This window comes from Dictyostelium purpureum (assembly GCF_000190715.1).
Source record: "Dictyostelium purpureum unplaced genomic scaffold DICPUscaffold_24, whole genome shotgun sequence".
In the NCBI taxonomy this organism is placed as follows: domain Eukaryota; phylum Evosea; class Eumycetozoa; order Dictyosteliales; family Dictyosteliaceae; genus Dictyostelium; species Dictyostelium purpureum.
The window spans coordinates 103796-123729 of record NW_003519361.1 but is presented as its reverse complement, the minus strand read 5'-3'; the positions used below and the strand labels follow the sequence as shown (position 1 = coordinate 123729).

General features: G+C 25.8%; 9 protein-coding genes across 9 annotated transcripts; 5 read left to right on the top strand and 4 right to left on the bottom strand.

The window, feature by feature from the left end:
• Positions 1 to 85: 85 nt before the first annotated feature.
• On the top strand, positions 86 to 571 carry DICPUDRAFT_27582 (uncharacterized protein; the record flags this gene model as incomplete). The annotated part of the gene is made up of 1 exon (XM_003284385.1): positions 86 to 571. One exon carries the CDS (start codon positions 86 to 88, stop codon positions 569 to 571), a length of 486 nt encoding a protein of 161 aa, XP_003284433.1.
• A 500-nt stretch (positions 572 to 1071) lies between these two features.
• Positions 1072 to 2565, bottom strand: DICPUDRAFT_96691 (uncharacterized protein; the record flags this gene model as incomplete). The annotated part of the gene is made up of 2 exons (XM_003284358.1): positions 1072 to 2458; positions 2561 to 2565. 2 exons carry the CDS (start codon positions 2563 to 2565, stop codon positions 1126 to 1128), a joined length of 1338 nt encoding a protein of 445 aa, XP_003284406.1. The 3' UTR covers positions 1072 to 1125.
• Positions 2566 to 2978: 413 nt separating this feature from the next.
• Positions 2979 to 3851, top strand: DICPUDRAFT_148205 (uncharacterized protein; the record flags this gene model as incomplete). Its single annotated transcript, XM_003284384.1, has 3 exons — positions 2979 to 3211; positions 3297 to 3390; positions 3465 to 3851. 3 exons carry the CDS (start codon positions 2979 to 2981, stop codon positions 3849 to 3851), a joined length of 714 nt encoding a protein of 237 aa, XP_003284432.1.
• A 2403-nt stretch (positions 3852 to 6254) lies between these two features.
• DICPUDRAFT_148204 (uncharacterized protein) lies at positions 6255 to 9917 on the top strand (the record flags this gene model as incomplete). The annotated part of the gene is made up of 2 exons (XM_003284383.1): positions 6255 to 6449; positions 6519 to 9917. The coding sequence occupies 2 exons, from the start codon at positions 6255 to 6257 to the stop codon at positions 9915 to 9917; spliced, it is 3594 nt and encodes a 1197-aa protein (XP_003284431.1).
• Positions 9918 to 10058: 141 nt separating this feature from the next.
• On the bottom strand, positions 10059 to 12397 carry DICPUDRAFT_52931 (uncharacterized protein). Its single transcript, XM_003284357.1, has 2 exons — positions 12275 to 12397; positions 10059 to 12140 (listed from the first exon to the last, which is right to left on the bottom strand). Exons 1-2 carry the CDS (start codon positions 12338 to 12340, stop codon positions 10128 to 10130), a joined length of 2079 nt encoding a protein of 692 aa, XP_003284405.1. The 5' UTR covers positions 12341 to 12397; the 3' UTR covers positions 10059 to 10127.
• A 468-nt stretch (positions 12398 to 12865) lies between these two features.
• On the bottom strand, positions 12866 to 14187 carry DICPUDRAFT_96688 (uncharacterized protein; the record flags this gene model as incomplete). Its single annotated transcript, XM_003284356.1, has 3 exons — positions 12866 to 13837; positions 13925 to 14035; positions 14126 to 14187. The coding sequence occupies 3 exons, from the start codon at positions 14185 to 14187 to the stop codon at positions 12976 to 12978; spliced, it is 1035 nt and encodes a 344-aa protein (XP_003284404.1). The 3' UTR covers positions 12866 to 12975.
• A 719-nt stretch (positions 14188 to 14906) lies between these two features.
• On the top strand, positions 14907 to 16730 carry DICPUDRAFT_96687 (uncharacterized protein; the record flags this gene model as incomplete). The annotated part of the gene is made up of 4 exons (XM_003284382.1): positions 14907 to 14984; positions 15068 to 15166; positions 15242 to 15964; positions 16038 to 16730. 4 exons carry the CDS (start codon positions 14907 to 14909, stop codon positions 16683 to 16685), a joined length of 1548 nt encoding a protein of 515 aa, XP_003284430.1. The 3' UTR covers positions 16686 to 16730.
• A 578-nt stretch (positions 16731 to 17308) lies between these two features.
• Positions 17309 to 18122, top strand: DICPUDRAFT_148200 (uncharacterized protein; the record flags this gene model as incomplete). The annotated part of the gene is made up of 4 exons (XM_003284381.1): positions 17309 to 17470; positions 17678 to 17729; positions 17811 to 17916; positions 17987 to 18122. 4 exons carry the CDS (start codon positions 17309 to 17311, stop codon positions 18120 to 18122), a joined length of 456 nt encoding a protein of 151 aa, XP_003284429.1.
• A 341-nt stretch (positions 18123 to 18463) lies between these two features.
• Positions 18464 to 19876, bottom strand: DICPUDRAFT_52923 (uncharacterized protein). Its single transcript, XM_003284355.1, has 2 exons — positions 18827 to 19876; positions 18464 to 18760 (listed from the first exon to the last, which is right to left on the bottom strand). Exons 1-2 carry the CDS (start codon positions 19728 to 19730, stop codon positions 18618 to 18620), a joined length of 1047 nt encoding a protein of 348 aa, XP_003284403.1. The 5' UTR covers positions 19731 to 19876; the 3' UTR covers positions 18464 to 18617.
• Positions 19877 to 19934: the final 58 nt, after the last annotated feature.

Here is a 19934-nt window from a genome sequence, read left to right as displayed (position 1 = left end):
TCGCGTTGTCATATAAAAATATACATATAATTTATCTGTTATCTCTTTTCTAAAAAAAAGGATATCTTTATAAAATTAGAAAATCATGAATAGAATCACTACCAATTTTTTAAAATCATCATCTCAATTATCTAAATCCACACCAAAAGCACACTTTTCAACCATATCAACCCCAATCACCCAATTACCATCAAGTTTAGTCAGCGAAGAAGAATATAATAAAAAAAATAATTTTACACCAATTGATAATTCATTTGCCGTTGTTCACATCTCTGGCAAACAATTTAAAGTAATTAAAGGCGATGTTATTATGACTGATAGATTAAATATTAATGTTGGTGAACACATCGTTTTAGATAAAGTTTTATTAGTTGGCACTAAAGAATCCACCATGATTGGTAAACCATTAGTCGAAAGCGTTAAAGTACACGCATACGTCGAAGAACAACCAAAAGCTGAACACGTTATAATTTTTAAACATAAACCAAGAAAAAATTATAAAAGAACAACAGGTTATCAAGCTTTAGCAACTCATATTAGAATTGGTGATATTATTCAAAGCAATAATTAAATAACAAATAATAACAAATAATAATAATAATAATAATAATAATTTTTTTCAAAAATATAATTTAGTTTTAAATAATATAATAGTTTTTTAAAAATATATATAGTAATAATAAAAATAATCATAGCATCATCATTTATATCACGCAAACATTACAAAAACAACAACTATCCAAAAACACTTCACAAAATTATAATATAAACTTTTTTTTTTTTTTTCAATTTTTAAAATTTTAATTTTTTAAAGAAAAAATACAAATAACAAATCATCAACTCTAGAAATAAACATACACATAAATATACACATATGTAAATATAAAAAAAAAATAGGTGTAATAAAAGAAATTAAAAAATAATAATTTAGATATTCATATTTATAATGAATATCTAGACATTATACAAATTTATTTTTTTAAGAAAAAATAATTTAAAAAAAAACAAATAACGAAAGAATAGTCTTTTTATTTATATTTTATGAGGTCTTTTTTTTTTAGATAATTTTTTAATTTTTAAAAATTTTAATTTTTATTTTGTTTTTTTTTATAAATAAATATTATTTTATCTTCTTCTTTTTGATCTATCACTATCTTGTTGTGCCGATCCTTTTCTTTTATAATCTGATGAGTACGACGACGATGATCTTGAGTCTCCACGGTCACGGTCGCTTCTTCCACTACCTTTATAATCGTCACGGTCTCTATCTCTTTCACGATCACCTCCTCTGCTGTTGCCACCGCTGCCGGTTGTGCCTCTACCGCTTTTATAATCGTCACGATCTTTATCTCTTTCACGGTCTCTGTCGCTATTACTTCTAGAGTCTGATCTTGAGCTTTTTTCTCTTTCTCTTTCACGGTCTCTTTCACGTTCGCTGCTTCTGTGGTCATCTCTTTCTTTTTCACGCTCTCTTTCTCTTTCACGCTCATTGCTTCTTCTTTTTCTGTTACTATCTTCTTCTTCGTAGGGCTTATTTATACCGCCACGATATCCACCACTATTATCTTGATTATATGCACCTCTTTGGTTGTAGCCTTGTGTTTGTTGTTGTTGCTGTAGCTGTTGTTGTTGCTGTTGTTGGTGTTGTTGGTATAAATGTTGCTGCATTTGGTTTTGTTGTCCTCTGTTGTATCTGTCTTGTGGTGCTGAGTCTGTATTATCATTACCCTCACCATTATTGTTATTACTGTTATTATTAATATCTGATCTACTTGGTTGTTTTTTAAATATTGGTCTACCGCCTTGCATTTTTTTATTTGTATGGGATGCTTCATGATCACCTTGGAGTTCGGGAGGTAAATCAATTGCACCATTTGATTTTGAATCTATATTGTTTTTACTTTCATAACCTTTAATTTTACCTAAATTGTTTACTTCTAATCTCATTTGATTCTGTCTTTCACAGTATGCTTTCCATGTATCTTCAGTAAAATTATAATTGAAATAATCTGAAATATCTGCACCAGGTTTTAACCATGGTTTCTCTTCGAATGAATCTATATCAACTTCATAAATTGTTTTTTGATTTGTTTTTGCTGGAACAAATGCACCAGCTGGTGTTTGTTTTGTTGAAAATTTCCCACCTGAACCTGGAGTAATTGAAGATGGTCTAAATCCAGCAAATGTTTTATTAGGTGTTCTATTAAAACCAGTACTACTACCTGGTTTACTCGATGAAGCTTCAACACTCTCTTGATCTAATACAAGTACAACATCGTCATCGTCATCATCTGAATCATCGTCATCGTCATCATCGTCTTCACCATCGCCTTCCTCACCATTGTCTTCTCCATCTCCACCTTCTTCACCATCTAATTGTTCTATATTATTATCTTCATTTTCTTCGTCCTCGTTGTTTTCAACATTTTCGTCTACATTCGTGTCTTCATTATTTTCGCTAAAATTTAATTTTATAATGATTGTAGATATTGGTGGTAAGTATAGATATTTTATTTTATTATATTATATTATATTATTATAGTAGGGGTATTATACAAACCTCATGTTATATTATTTTTTTTTTCTTTAAAATGAAATTAAAATATAAAAAAAAATTAAAAAAATTAAAAAAGTTTTTTTTTTTTTTTTTTTTAATTTTTTTTTTTTTTTTTAATTTCAAATTCTTTTTTTTTTTTTTTTTTTTTTTTATCTAAACAAAAGTTTTCCAGAGGTAATTATTAGTCCCCTAAACTTAACTAATCTTTATTTTATTATTTTTTTCCCAAGAAGATGACTCACTTTAATTTTTTAAAAAATTTTTTTTAATTTTTTTTTTTTTTTTTTTTTTTAAAAATGATTTTAAAATTTTTTTTATTAATTTTTTTAAATTTTTTTTTGTTAATTTAACACTTTCAAATTGTATTTATAGCGTTTTAAAGATATATTTTAATTAAAGATATACATATATACAAATAACAATGTCCACAGACGCAATTAAAGAATGGTGGACCAGTATACCAATTATTTCAAGATGGATGTTTGCTGGTGTACTTGGTATACCTGCTATTTGCGCATTGGGATTAATTTCACCATATAGTTTCACCTTATCATTTGCTCCACTCTTTAAACAATTCCAAATATGGAGATTAATAACTTCACCAGTATTTATTGGTACCTTTGGTCCAAATTTCTTATTTCCAATGATTTTTTTGTAAAGTATTATTATAATAAATAAATAATAATAATAATTAATTATAATATAATATAATATTCTAATCTTTAATTTTTAAATATAGCTATCAATATTCAACCAAATTAGAATCACAACATTTTCAAGGTAAAACTGATGACTTTTTATTTTTAGTTATTTGTGTCACAATTCCAAATATTGTAAGGATATTTAAATTATAAACAAATATAGTTATAACTCAAACTAATATAAATATAAATATAAAATATTATAGATTTTTGGATTAATTTTTAACTATATGATTCTTGGAACAATGACTACCATGTCATTAATTTATATGTACTCAAGATATAACGCAAATAGTCAAAGTAGTTTCTTTGGATTTTTCTCATTTAAAACAGTTTATCTTCCATGGATTTTTATGTTGATGAGTTTCCTTACATCTGGTGCCTTACCAGTTCAAGATTTCTTAGGTGTTGTATCAGCCCACATTTACTATTATTTAACTGATGTCTACCCAAGAGCACATGGAAAACCATCTTTAATTAAAACTCCACGTTTCATTTCCAACCTTTTCAAAAACGAACCAGTTCCAAGAGGACCAGGTGGAAGAACTGTTACTGGTGGTTACAATTGGGGACAAGGTCGTGCTCTCGGATAATATAACAATATAGAAATATAATATTTTAATCACTATAAATAAATCAAAATTTTTTTTTTTAAAAATAATCATCATTCATTATTTATTTATTTCAATTAATATATTTTGACCAAATCATATATAGGGCACAGTGGGGTCAATTAGATAAATTAATTTTATTTTATTTATTATTTATTATTTGTCAATTACCTATTGGTGCGGAGATGCCAACATTATTTGCTCCTTTTAAGTAAACCTGTCCAAAAAATATTCAAAATTTCAACAAATCACCCGGAAGATTTTAATAATTTGAAAGTTTCGCCCAAAGGGGGGCTCGAACCCCCGACCACAAGGTTAAAAGCCTTGCGCTCTACCGACTGAGCTATCTGGGCAGACGATGAAACTTTCAATAATTTTATTTGATTCAGCGTTTTTTTGCGTAGATGAAATATTTAAAAAGAAATTTTGGATATATATTTTTAATATTTGTAAACCTGTTAACTATATAAATACTAAAATAAAATCAATTAAAAAATATATATAAGTTTTACTTTTTTTTGATTAAATTTTAATCACTTATATAAGTTTAACAAATCAATTTCCCTTATATATTTTTAAAACCATTCTAAAAAAGAAAACCTCTTTAATAGCTATAATTTATTAAGTGATTTTAGATACCCATTAGGTGATTTTAGATATTTTAAATGTGTAGTGGAGAAAAAAAAATTTTAGAGCCAAAATTTTAAAATTTCAAATAAAAAAATTTTATTTTTAAAAAAAAAAAATTTATTTTTTAAAATAATTTTATTTTTAAAAAAAAAAATTTTAAAATTGTTTTTTTTTTTTTCAAACACCTTGCAACCACTTACCTCGTTGTTATTAGTTTTGCAATTTATTTTTTAAAAAAGTGTAATTGTAAATGTAAGATATCAAAGAATTTCTTAGTTTTTGTTTTCATTTTTTATTTTTATTTTTTGTGTTTATTTTTTTTTTTTTTGTATATTCTTAATCATAAAAAAAAAAGTTTTAATAAAAACTTCAATAATAAAGATAATAATTATAATTATAATAATAGTAACAATAAATAACAATAGTAATACTAAATAATGATTGTGCTTGTAGTGGTATTTGTTTAATAGTAGAAATAACAATAGTGGATAGTTCACTATTCAATATTGATAGCAATAATAATAATGTTTAATTATGTAACTTACATTTGATATTTGTATATTATCCTTATAATGTATAGTATCCCAAATATTAATTTTTCACATATAAAAAAAAAACTACTTTCCACCCCCCAATTACACACTTAACACATTATTTCGCACAGATTTACCCCTTAAAACATACACATTCTTATTTATAATAATATAATATTAATTAAATTCTCTAAAAGATTCTTATATCCAATTTTAATTATAACCACAAAAAAAAAAAAAAAAACACTCACCCATTATATAAAATATACTATATATATTTATTTATATTCTCGTAATCTTAAATAATAATAGTTTATAAATACCAATAATAAACGTCAATCATACACCATATTCTCTAAATCCAAATATAAAAAAATAATTTGAATAATTGTTATTATTTTTAATATTCAAATTATTTTTTTTCAAACTCATTCTTTTTTTTCACAATAATAATAATAATAAAAATAATAAAAATAAAAAGAATTCTTTATTTAAATATAAAATAGTAACAATTAAAACATTAATTTTAGAACGCATAAAACTGTGAGTGATTTATATATCTTTACTATTTCTAAAACGGCGATAATAATGTTTATTAGATTCTATATTTTTATTATTAGATTTCAATCATTTTTCTAATTATATAATAAACATAAATAATTATTTATATATAAAATAAAAAACAATAGTTTAGTTTAGGTTAAATTTTTTTTTTTTTTTATTTATTTATTTATTTTTTTTTTTTTTTTTATGGTTGGTTAAAAATAATTTTTTATTTATTTATTTTTTTTTTAAAAATATTTTATTTTTTTTTATTTTTTTTGTTTAATTATTTTTCATTTACCATATAATGTTTTAAATAATATCATTATCGTTATTGTTTTTTTATTTTTTTTATCATAAATCACATTTTATAATAATATAATTAACAAAGAATCAATATTAATTTTTTTATTTTAAATTCATAAAAAAAATTCAAAAAATTCAAAAAAAATTTTTTTTAAAAAATAGAAAAAAAAAAAAAAACACATAATTTTGCAAAACAGAGTTTTTCAAATAATTCAAGTTATATTTATTTAATATTTATTGTGTAATATATCATATAATCATTCAATCATAATCATCGTAATAATAATATTGTAAAATTTCGTAATTTTTTTTAAAAGTTTTTTATAAAACAATAACAATAAAGTGATATCAGTAATATATCTAAAAGAAAAAAATGAATAGAATTTTTGGCAGAAAGAAAAAAGAAAAAGATGGGGCATCATCTAGAGAAAGCACAGAGTTTTCAGAGAATGATTTCCTTTCATCATTACCAGCCAAAGCAAATAAACGTTATTCAATGGCATATTCTAGCTATCAACAACCAGAATCGGGTTCAAGAAATATTTCAGGTGCTGAAAAATATGACGATGTATGATATAAAAAAATTAAAAATTTTTTTTCTTAAAATATATATATTAATATTTTATTACTACTAAAGAAAGGTAAAGCTGTAGATACACCAGAGTTTTTTGTCAATACAATTAATGTTTTACCAAATATTGAAATTTTAGCGCAATTATGTTCAACATTACAAAGTAAACCATCATCATGGGCAAAGTCATTAATAGATAGTAATGGTATCGAGGCATTGTGCAATGTTTTAGTTTTTATAGAAAAGAATGGACAAAAAGACAGTGATATAATTTTACAATCATTGGCAATTTCATGTATATTATCACTCCTCAATAGTAAATATGGCATAGAGAAGGCAATAGCAACACCAAACTCAATGATTAAAATTATTACAACTATGGATACACCAAAGGCTGATACACGTTCATCTGTATTTGAAATTCTTACAGCAGTTTGTATGGTTTCAGAGAAAGGTTACCAATTGATCCTCGAGGCCATGACCCATTTTAAACAGGTTCGTAAAGAAAGATTCAGATTTACCTATCTTGTCGAATCTATGAAAAAAGATCAATCTGATAAAGAATATTTGACCACATGTCTCACTTTAATCAATGGTATAGTTAACAGTTCAGAAGAGGTTGATGAACGTATTCAATTAAGGGGCGAGTTTAGCAGATTAGGTTTGGACGAAATTATCCGTGTTAATAAAAAGATTCAATATGAAGAGGCACCAGATTTACTCACTCAAATCGATGTATACGATGATGAATTACGTGCAGATCAAGAAGAATTGGCTGAACGTTTTGCTGATTTAGAAATCGATATTAATAATCCAAAAGAAATCTTTAAAATAATCCACAATCAAACTAAAGATCAACCACATCATCCTTTCCTAAGTATACTTCAATCTTTGCTATCAATTCCCACCGATACCGAGTCAGGAATGTTAAGTTGGTTCCTTGTAGAAAAATTAATTCAGCAAATATCCCTCAACAAGCCAATGATTGGCGACGAAGAAGGAAGAGTCAGTTTAGAGGATTTATTGGCTACAACTGCCCCATCAGTTGCATTACAATCTGAATATAAAAAGAATTTCGAGGATCTCCACAAAACAAAAGAACAACTAAAGAAAGCAACATTTGATTTAAATATAGCAAATCAAGAGTTATCGTGTAGGAGTCAAGAGTCTTCAGTTCTCAAAAGTAATATGTTTAATACCGTCAAGCAAAAAGATATCGAAATTAGTAAGCTTCGTGGTCAAGTGAAAAGATTGGATTCAAACTTCTTTAGTCCACCACCAGGTGCAGGTAGCGGAAGTGAAGATGAAAAAGAAAAAGAAAAAGAAAACACCACTAACTCAACATCTTCTAAACCACCTGCCTCTGCCAAACCACCATTATTACCAAAATCAAATTCAGCAAAATCAGTTTTGAAAAAAGAAAAAGCTAGATCGAGTGATAGCTTATCAAATGATTTAAAACATCAAGTAGATTCAGCTCAACAGACCTCAACCCCACCAATTTCAAGTTCACCAAAAGAAACCTCACCAGCTTTAACCTCAACAACCCCAACTATAGTACCATCACCAGTTGCAGCCGCACCACCACAAGAAGAAGCACAAGTACCTCCACCACCACCAGTTGCAGCCGCTCCACCTCCACCACCTCCACCTCCAATGATGGGTGGCCCACCACCACCACCTCCACCACCAATGATGGGAGGAGGTCCACCACCACCACCTCCACCACCAGGAGGAGCACCAGGAGGTCCACCACCACCACCAGGAGCAGGTGGTTTTGGATTATTCAACTCTAATAAGCCACCAGCCAATGCACCAAAATTCACAGTTTCAAAACCAAGCACCAAAGTTAAACAATTCCAATGGACCAAAATTCCAAATAAGAAATTAAATGATACTATTTTCACTAATATGGGTAATATTAAAACCGATTGGCTTAATCCTAATGAAATTGAAAATCTCTTTTTTGCAGCCGAATCAGCACCAAAGAAATTGGATGCCTCGGATAAAAAATCAACATCATCAACCAAACCAGGCTCAGTTACAGTTATCGATCCAAAGAAATCTCAAAATTTAGCAATTTATCTTTCCAAATTCAAATGTCAAATAGAAGATATTAAAACAGCCCTTTATACATTAGATGAAGAAGTCTTCAATATTGAAACACTTAAACAACTTGAACAATATCTCCCAACTGACGAAGATATGGAAGCAATCAAAGACTACTTAAAGAATGGTGAATTAAAAATGTTAACCAAGGCTGAACAATTCCTTTTAGAAATGGAGTCAGTTTCAAATCTCCAAGAACGTGTAAAATCATTTTATCTCAAAATAGCATTCCCAGATAAACTTAAAGAAATCAAACCAGATTTAGAACTTTTCACTAAAACCACCAAAGATATAAAATCCAGCAAAAACTTTTTAAAGGTTATTGAAGTTATTTTAATTATTGGTAACTTTTTAAATGGTGGCACAGCAAGAGGCGATTGTTTAGGTTTCAAATTGGATGCTCTCTTAAAACTAACCGATACAAAAACTTTCAATAACAAATCAAATCTTTTAGTGTATATTATCAGTGAAATAGAACAAAAATTCCCAGAAGCTCTCAAATTTATGGATGATCTCTCAGGTGTTCAAGAATGTGTAAAAATCTCTTTAAATACAATCCAAGCCGAATTAAACATACTCAAAAAGGATTTAGATGTTGTTACTAATGGTTTAGGCAAAATGAAGAGAAACAAAGATGAATCATACTTTTTCTCATCAATGGATGATTTCATTAAGGACGCCAACATTGAAATCAAGATTGCTTTTGAACAATTCCAAGAAGCTGAAAAGAATTTCCAACAACTAGCCTCTTTCTTTGGTGAAGAACCAAAAATGGCTTCAGAAGATTTCTTCTCACTTATGAATCGTTTCATTGTTACTTTTGATAAATGTTATAAAGACTTCCAAAGAGATAAAGAAGCTGCCGAGCGTGCTCTTAAGAGAGATGAGGCCAAACAAAAGAAACAACAAGCCCTCAAGAGAATGAATGGTAAATTATCTCAAGGTAAAAGTACTAGCGGTGCCAATCCACTTTCATCAAGCACATCCTCAATGGCCGAAGGTATGGTGGACGATATTATGCAATCAGTTAGAGATGGTGATGCCTTCAAACAAAGAAGACAAAGAAAAGCTACAACTGAAACAGAATCAACCACCGAAAGTACATCTATTATTACAACCCCTAGTGGTATCGAAATTGATATAACACCTCCAAAAGCAAGTAGAAGAGGTAAAAAATCGAGTGATACAGACAAAGAAAAAGGTAAAGAAAAAGAAAAAGAAAAAGAAAAAGAAGAATCAATTGGTAGTGGAACTGTTTCAAAGAAAGATATTAATGTTGCTGCAAAAGCTTTAACGATTGTAATGCGTAGTAAACAAAATTATTCAAGAATCGATAATTTTAATTTTAATGAATAAATTGTAATAAAATAATTATTTAATAATAGTATTAAAAAATTTCTTTTAATATTAAATATTTTTGAAAAAAGATTATATTAAAGTATTTTTATTTTATTAAAAATTTAAAAGAAAAAAAAAAAGATTTTGGGAAGTTTTTTTGGAGATAATTTTATATTATTTTTTTAAAAACAATATAATGGATTTTATTAAAAAATAAATTTGGGTATTTTAGTTTGATTTTTCCTCATCATTTTTGAGAACAGCACATCTGTACATATCTAAATAGTTTCTAGCAGCAAAAGAATGATTATAAACTGCTCCATTAAAAGCACGGGTGGCATCTTTTCCAATGTAGTCATCAATAAGTTGTTTGCCACCTGGATGGTTTGAAGCGAATTCAATCATGTCATAAATAACATTTTCAACAACTAACCATTGTTTCTTTTCTTTTTGACATTTTTCTTTGAATTCTAAACGGGTATATTGTGGAAGTTCTGATATTGGTTTACCCCAATTTAATTTATCTCTTTGTTCTCTAATTTTCTTTTCAGCCATTTGAATTTTACCTTTAACAAAAAGTTCACTTGGGAAACGTTTGAGCTCGTAAGCTTGGCCAAACCATGAAAGGAGACAAATTAACCATTTACCTGGGTCATAAGCTGAGTGATGAATACCATTTCTATAGTCATATGGGAATTCGTGATGGAAGTTATGATAACCTTCACCAAAAGTAACTAATGAGGTGATGAATGAATCACGTGGTGAACGTTGATCGGTGTAAGTAGCTTCGCCAAGATAATGAGCTAAACTGTTGATACAGAAGGTACATTGCATCATGAAAACTTTGGATGCAACACCAGCAATTAAGAACCCACCTCTCCAGTCACCCCAACCTAAACCGCAAATAAACATTGGTACAAACCAACCCAAACTAAAAGCTAAAGGTACAAAATATTTGTGTTGGAAACGAAGAACTGGATCAGCTTCAAGATCACTGATATCAGAGTCACCTGGAATACGTTTTAAGAGCATCCAACCCATGTGTGAATAGAAAAGACCTTTTTTGACATTATATGGATCTTTATCTGTATCAGTGAAACGATGATGAGCACGATGATCTTGACACCATTCGAATACACTACCTTCAAAAGTACTAGTACCCATCAACATGAGAATAATACGAACTGGTAATTTGGCTTTGTATGAACGATGTGAAAAGAGACGATGATAACCAGCAGTGATACCCATACCAGCGATATAGTAAGCAATGAAAGCAGTAATATAAGTTTTGGTAACATATGGAGTAGTAAGAATACCATAAATAGCGAGTACTGGTGTACCGAGTAAGAAAGCGGCAATTTTCCAATTAACTTTTTCGTACCATGGTCTTGATGGATGAACGGCATATAAAACCTCACCACTATTTTCTTCTTTATTTAACTCGACTGTTGGAGTTGATTTTTCACCGACATGTTGGACAACTGGTGGTAATTGGGTTAAAAGGGTGGCAAATGAAAGCTCAGTAATACTTTCATATTCTTTCTTTAAAGCTTTGTAAGCATCTTTCCATTTGTATGATGGAACACCAATATTTTGTGACATATTGGTAAGAGTGACACCAATGTTAAAATCTTGGGTAAGATATTCGACCCATGATGGAAGAGCAAAGAATGTTGGTTTGCTTGAAAAGTTTGAAAGTGATGAGGCTTTAAGGAAGGTTGACATCCAAAAGTGGTATACAAATAATGGAATTAAATAATATTTAAAGAGACCCCAAACACCAAAACCATAAGTCATCAATGGGAAGAAAAGAGCGATGAACAAGTAGAGGAATGAAACACTTAACATCATGCCTTTGGAGAATTTGAATGAGAAATTTAATGATAACCATTGTAAAAGTGATGAGAAATACCAATAGTGACCGGAAGCGATTTCACGTACAAAGTCACGACCTTCTGAAGCTTTCTTTTCGATTCTCTTTTTCCAATAGTCGAGAGGATACATTAATGGTAACATACAGATGGTACCAACAACATAGTTTACAAATTTATTTTTGAAAAATAAATCGTTACCACATGCATAACCAACAGCAAATAAACCACAACATGCTGTACCCATAAAAATCCAACCAATTGGTAATAAATACCATGGTAATGCATATACTAAATAAGCACCAATTGTAACTAATGAAATTGATGCTATTAATTTTTTGGTAGCTGATCTAGTGCTTTTTTCAAAAACCTAAAGGAATAAATAAAAAAATAAAAAAAGGTAAATTAGTATTTTAATTTATTTTTAATTTATAAAGTTTGTTCTTTTATTTGTCGGTTTTTTTTTGTTTTTATTTTTTTTATTATTTTTATTATGATACATACTTCTTTTGGAAGTTTTGAAATCATCTCTACTACTTCTGTGCAAGTAGATATAGGTGATGAAATCATTTTTTATCTTTTAATATATATCTAAAAAAAAATATAATTTTATATATATAATTTATTAGTGTTTGATAAAAATAAATAAAATTTTTTTTTTTTTTTTTAAAAATTAAAAAAAAAAAAATTAAAAAAATTAAAAAAAAATAAAATTTTTCGTTACTTACAAAATTTTAAAATTTTGTAATATAATTCAGATATTTCTATTGTTGTTTATAATGTGCGAAAATTGCCTTGTTTTTTATTGTTAAAAAATAAAAAAGATAAATAAAAAATATAAAAAAATAAAATAAAAAAAAATAAAAAAAAAATAAAAAAAAAATACAAAAAAAATATAAAAAAAAAACAAAAACACAACTTTTCAGGGATATGGTTTAATAAATAAAATAAATAAAAATAAATAAACAAATAAATAAACAAACAAATAAATATAAATAAATGTATACATTAATTTATAAATTAATACGTAAAAAAATAAATAATGAATAGATAAATAAAATTTTTAAATTTTAATCTAAAGTTAAATTTTCTTTTGTTATTCGGAAATAATTGGTTTTAATTGATAAAACTGGACCAGTTTTTTATTTTAAAATATCTCTTTGAATTTTTTTTTTTTTTTTTAAAAAAATTTATATAAATTTTATTTATTTATCGGGTAATACAATTGGTGATAAAATATGAATTTTTCTCATTATTTTTTCTCTAAAATCTCTTTTTTTCTTTGATGCTGATGACAGAGGTGTTGATGATGCTGATGTTGATTTCGAGATTGATTTATGATGTTTTTTAGAATCTTCTTCAGATTTACTTGATTTTTTGGATGCCGCTGATGATTTTGATTTTGATGAATCCTTTTCTTTTTCTTTTTCTTTTTCTTTTCCTTTTTCTTTTTCTTTTTCTTTTTCTTTTTCTTTTTCTTTTTCTCTTTCTCTTTCTCTTTCTTTTTCTTTATGTTTATCTTTACTACTCTTTGATGATGAACTATCTTTTTCTTTATCTTTACCATTTGAAGAGGATGATGATTTATCTTTGCTTCCACTTTTTGATGATTTATCTTTGTTTTTTTCGTCCTCTTTTTTATCTATATCTTTCTTTATTGGAATTTTTAAATCGTTTATTGGTTTATTTGGTGAGGAGATAGATGAGGATGGGTTCTTTTTTGATGATGCTGATTTGGGTATTTCGTCGTCGCTCATATCACTACCTGTACATGTTGAGCAATCTGTGCTATGGCTACAAGTTGAGCAATCTGTTGAGTGTGATTCAGAGCCTGAATCTGAATCAGAGTCATTACTACTCTCTTTTTTAATATTGTTACTGTTACTTTTACTATCACTGCCATTCGATTTGTTATCTTTTGGTTTATAAACTGGTGGTGGGGTTGGGTTTTTATTCCAATTTTTTATTTCCTCCATACCTTGTTGATGTTGTTTATTTTTTGAAATTGAATATTTTTCTATATTTGCTTCATCATATGGTAGAAAAGATGATTTCGAAATGTATGCACTGTATAGTGTTTTTAAAAAAGATATTAGTTTAGGTTTATTAGTTTATTGTTGATTTGTATCAAGTTTATTATTATCTTTTACATACTAATCTTTACTACCAAAAAAATAAACTAGTATTGAGTTTTCTTTCTTTTTACTTTTAATATTTGGTCCTACCTCTGTTTCAAAGGCAGTTCTACATGGCCATACTGGGTAGCTAGAGATAAAAAAATAAAAAATATTAATATATATATATATTCAGTTATTGTTTGATAGGATGATATCTATCCATTTATATTTAAATTACCCTGTAAACTTTCCAAAACCTAGTGATATACCATATCTAGCATCTTTATTATCTTTTGACATTCTCTATTTCGTTATTAAAATTTATTGTTTAAGCAATTATTTATATTACACTTAAGTAATAGTAAATCAAGATATTATAATATCCTTTTGTTTTGGGAATGTAATGAAGCAAAATAATTAATAAATTTGAAAAAAAAAAAAAAAAATTAAAAAATTAAAAAAAAAATGAAATGAAATTAAAAAAAAAAAAAAAAAAAAAAAATTGGTGTGTGTTTGATTTTTATTTATTTATTTTTATAAAAAATTGTTCATAGATATATTTTTTTTTTTTTCATAGATATAATTTTTTTTAGTTTATTTATTTCCCAATCTTTTCATTTTGCTTTTTTTAATAAAAAACTCACACAATGAGGGTAAAGAAAATCTAAGTGAAAACTCACAATTTTAAATATTTTTTTTTTAATTTTAAAATTATTTTATTATTTTTTTTTTTTTTTTTTTTTTTTTTTTATAATTTTTTTAAAATATTAATTTAAAAATTTTGTATTTGACTTGTCACCAAAATAACCCTTAAAACCAGTTTATAGAATTTTTTATATAACCGCATTCAATTTCATTTGGTTGGTTAGTTTTGTTATTTTTTATTTTTTATTCTTTTTTTTTTTTATTTTTTTTTATTTAATTTTTAAATAATAAACTTTCTTTTTTTATTTTATTTTGTTCATTTAAAATATAAATTAAAAGAAGAAAAACAAGAAAAAGAATATAATAGAAAAAAGATGAATAAAAAATCAATATTTTATTTAGGTATTGTTTTTTTAATCGTATATTTTTCAATTTTAGTTTCAAATTCAACTGTGGGTATTGGTTTTATCTATGTGTAGTGTAGTGTTTGGGAATGGTTCACTAATTTTAAATATAATATTTTATAACTATATAGGTTAAAACTAAAGATACTGTTGACGATTGCTGTTGCAAGAAATCAAATATCGATGTATCAAATGATAAAGAAATTAATATTTTATTAAATAAAATTGTTGTATGTATAATCATGTGTGGTTTCATAGTATATTAATATTGGATATTAATAAAAAGATGTTTTATTTTAAAATAGAAAACTAGATTTTTCAAATATTTCAAAGCAAACTTATTTAGTGAATGTCCATTTTGGGTAATTACAGCATTATGTGGATCTGAGGGATGTGGAGTTTGTGAATGTGACGAAAATGAAATACCTTTACCATGGAGGGTCGAAGATACTACCAGCGATAGAGTAGATATGTCACCACCACCACCAGGTTTTACCAAATGGAAAGATAAGAAGGACGATATGTGGGTTGTTGTAAATGGACCAGAATCAGAATCCACCTATGTAGATTTATCTAAAACACCCGAATCCAATACAGGTTATGACGGTAGCTCAGTATGGAGCTCCATCTATAATGAAAATTGTTTTACAAGACCAGTCGACCAAATGTGTCTTGAAGAGCGTGTTTTCTACAAGTTAATTAGTGGTTTACATTCCTCAATTACCATTCATATAGCCTTATATTACAATCAAGATAAAGTTTTGGATCAATGGGAGCATAATTCAGACCTCTTCAAACAACGTTTTGAAAATCACCCAGATAGAATAGAAAACCTTTATTTCACTTTTCTCTTTTTACTACGTTCTGTTGGCAAACTTAATCATTTCTTAACAGACTATCAATTCAATACTGGTAATGATATCGAGGATAAACAAACCTATGACCTAATGCAACAATTATTAAAAACAGAGTTAATGTGTCAGCCAAATTTCGATGAAACATTGTTATTTAAGGATACCTATGAAAAAGTAATTGTTTAAAAAAAAAAAAAAATCCCACCAATTTATTATCTTTACTAATTAATTTTTTTTTTAAATTTAGGAAAATTTAATAGGTCAATTTAAAGAACATTTCCAAAATATTAGTTCAATTTTAAATTGTGTCACTTGCGAAAAATGCAAATTATATGGTAAAGTTCAAACTATGGGTTTAGGTACAGCATTAAAAATTTTATTTGATGACAATATTCAATCAATCCAAAGAAATGAAATTATTGCATTAATTAATACACTTAGACAGCTTTCAAACTCACTTCATGGCATTCAAACTTTAAAAACACCATTTAACCAAAGCAAATTTACTTTAATCAAAAGAGAAATCTTAAATACTTTTATATTTTTGAAGACTTTAATATACCGAGTAGACGACACTGATAAAAAACAATTAAGTAATAGTGGTTATTCATCATCTCCATTCGCAATTTCTACACCTTCTTCGAATAGTAGACCAATAGCGACTCTAGTTATAATTTCAGTTATAGTAATTTTATTAACAACATTTATAACAAAATCATTATGTTCTTCAAAATCATCCAAAAATAAAAACAAGAATAATATCAAAAAAGAATTGGCTCCAAATAATACAGATAATAGTAATAATAATATCGAAAATATAGATAAAAAAAATAATAGTAATAATAGTAACACACCTACTCCTACCAAACAAAAAAGAATAAAAAAAGTTGAATAGATTTAATTATATATATTCACACCCACTTATAAAAATTAAACAAACAAAAAAATATCTTATTTTTTTTTTTATTATTTTTATTTTTTTAAAAACAATTAAATTAAATTGTTAATGAAACCAAACAATAAAAAACAAGAATTTAAATTTCTTTAATTAAAAAGTTTGGAAAATTTTTTTAAATTTAAAAAAAAAAAAAAAAAAAAAAAAAACTATTGAATAGATGATATCAACATGTTGGGAGTTAATCCTTCCCTTTACCTTAGGGAAGGACCTGGATTTGGTTATTTATTTATTTAATTTTTTTTTTTTTTTTTTTTTTTTTTTTTTTTTTTTTTTTAATAAATTTTTATTTTTTTTATTTAAAATATTTTTTAATTTTTTAATTTTTTTTTTTAATTTTTTTCTTTCTTTTTTATATTTTATTACATTTTATTTTTTTTATTACATTCACCAAAACACATAGAATAAAGATTAATCTATACTTTTTTTTTTTTTTTTCAATCATAATTCCTTTCAAAATTATAATTATTGTAAATAGTAAAAAACTCAAAGAAAAAAAAAAATAGTTAAATAGACATTAAATATATATTAAATAATATACTTCGCACATATATATTTCAAAAATGACAGATGAATTTCAAATTAATAGAAATCAATCTTGGATGCACTCAAAGAGATTTTGGGTTATATATATTGTTGCAATTATAGCTTGCAAAGTTTTATTTTCAGTTTTAGTTCCAACATATGAATATGATTGGTTAACCATTACACTTTTACATGCAGTTGTAAGTAGCCTGTTTATTTATTTATTTTCCTTTGTTTATATAAAAAAATAGTACATTTATCAATAATAAAACTTTAAGATAGAATTGGTTATAGTTTTTTTTTTTTATTGCACCATGAATAATAAATATAATAAAAGCAAATCAAATCAATTAAATTATATTTTAGGGTTTCATTAACTAATATTAACATTAAAATTATAAATATAGATTACATTTTTTGGATTCCATTGGCAAAAAGGTATCCCATTTTTCCAAGCAGGTAGGTGATGAAATTTTATAAAGTTTTATTTTCATTTCGATTCAACATTTATTAATCTTTCATTTTTTATTATAAAAAAAGGTTGGAGTCAAGGAAAATATAGCAGACTTACATTATGGGAACAAATTGATAGAGGACAACAATATACACCAACAAGAAAATTTTTCACTATTATTCCAATTATCTTGTAAATATTAACCTCATTATTTAAATATTTTTTTTTAATAAAAAGAAATACTAATTTTTTTTTTTTTTAGATTCATGATTACTTTACATTCAAATGGTTACAAAGGAATTCCATTTTATATTAACGCAATTGCATCATTTGTAATTGTTTTATCGAAAATGCCCAGAATGGATCGTGTTAGATTATTTGGAATTAATAAATATTAGTTATAAAAACAACTTTAGATATATATAAAATAATAATAGTAATAGTAATAATAATAATAACAGTTTTAAAAAAAATATAATAAGTAGCCAATGTTTAATTATTATTAATAAATCAATTTTTTAGCTTTAATAATATTCAATACCCATTTAAAAAAAAAATAAAATAAAAAAAATAAATAAATAAACAAAAAAAAAAAAAATACACAAATACATCTTGTGTAAACTTTTTTTTTCATTCTTTTTTTTAATGTAATGGTAGTTTTGGATTTATTTTTTATTTATATTTTTATTTTTTAGGTATTGATCTTTTATCTTTAATCTTTTTTTTTTATTTTTTTTTTAGCTTTTTGGGTTTTATTGTGGATTATATAAAAAAAAAAAATACAATAAAACTAGAACAATAATAATAATAGAAAGATAAATTATTTATAAATTATTTTTTTTATTTTTTTATTTTTGAAAACTGTAATAAATAAATTTATTTGATTGAACCAACTATTTTAATGAAAGTTCAATTAATGACATTCTTTTATTGTCTGATAAAACCCTTATGCTGTTGATTTTAAATGGAGATCTATCAATAACATCTTTCCATTCCTTGACTGATCTTTCTTTTCCATTAAAATTTAAAATCATTTCTTTTAATAAAAAAAAACAATTAATAATTTATAATAAATAAATTAAGGATATTAATGTATACATACGTAAATCAAAATAAAATGGAGCAGATGGGGTGTTTTTAGGTTGGACTATGTGGTCAAATATATACACTTTACCATTCTTATCAATTGATCTTTTAAGATTTTCCAAAAGTGATAATACTTTATCATCATTAAACATATGGAGGATGAATTTTAAAGTGTAGCAGTCTGCTTTTGGGATTGAGTCCAAAATAAAAAAATCACCAGAGACGTCTGAATAACGATCATCCTCACAATCTTGTTTGTTTTGAGAGATTACGTGGGGCAAATCGAAATTGGTAAAGGATCTAACTTTTATTCCATTCTTACTTTTTGCAATTGCTTTTAAAAGGACACCGGTGGAGCCACCTAAATCTACCACTGATTCAAATTCGTTAAAATCTATATACTTTAGTATTGTATTGATTTCATCTTGAGTGAAACATGTCATTGTATTGTGGAAATAGGATTTTAACTTGGTATCTAATTCAAACATTTCCCAAGCACTTGAAAAACCTTGTGATGTCATACCATGGCTTTCACCGGTTTCAATTGTTTTTTCTAAATACATGAATGATTTGATTACATTTGGGTGGGATTGGAGGTAGATATTGTTGATCCAACTGGAGTTTGAGGTATTGGTTAGGAGTAATGACAATCTTGAATTTGAAAACACTCCATCTTTCTCTTCATCTTCAATAAATATTCCAATGGTTGATAGAGTTCTTAATAATCTATAAAGATTTTCTGAATGGGTGTTTGTAATTTTTGCCAATTCTTCACATGATTTTGGCCCACTTTGTAACAATTGAGGAATATTTAACTTTAATGCAATACTTAATGAAATTGATTTGGTATATCCAATAGCGACCTCCAATAGAAAATCCCTATCTTTAATATCCATTAAATAGTCATCGTTTGAAATCATTTTATTATTATTGATTGTTTTTGATTAAATATATACAAAAATAATAAATTTGAAAAAATATAATATACAAAATACAAATAAATATACAAATAAATAAACTATAATTTTATAAAATTTAACTATAACTATAAAATAAATATGCAAATAAATATACCAATAAATATACAAATAAATAAACTTATATTTTAAAACAATATTAATAAT

Coding starts and splice junctions, on each gene's coding strand:
- DICPUDRAFT_52931 (XM_003284357.1), bottom strand. CDS start 12,340: ATGATTTCATCACCTATATCTACTTGCACAGAAGTAGTAGAGATGATT. Junction 12,141..12,274: donor TTTCAAAACTTCCAAAAGAA/GTATGTATCATA, acceptor TTATTCCTTTAG/GTTTTTGAAAAAAGCACTAG.
- DICPUDRAFT_52923 (XM_003284355.1), bottom strand. CDS start 19,730: ATGATTTCAAACGATGACTATTTAATGGATATTAAAGATAGGGATTTT. Junction 18,761..18,826: donor TCCATTTTATTTTGATTTAC/GTATGTATACAT, acceptor TTTTATTAAAAG/AAATGATTTTAAATTTTAAT.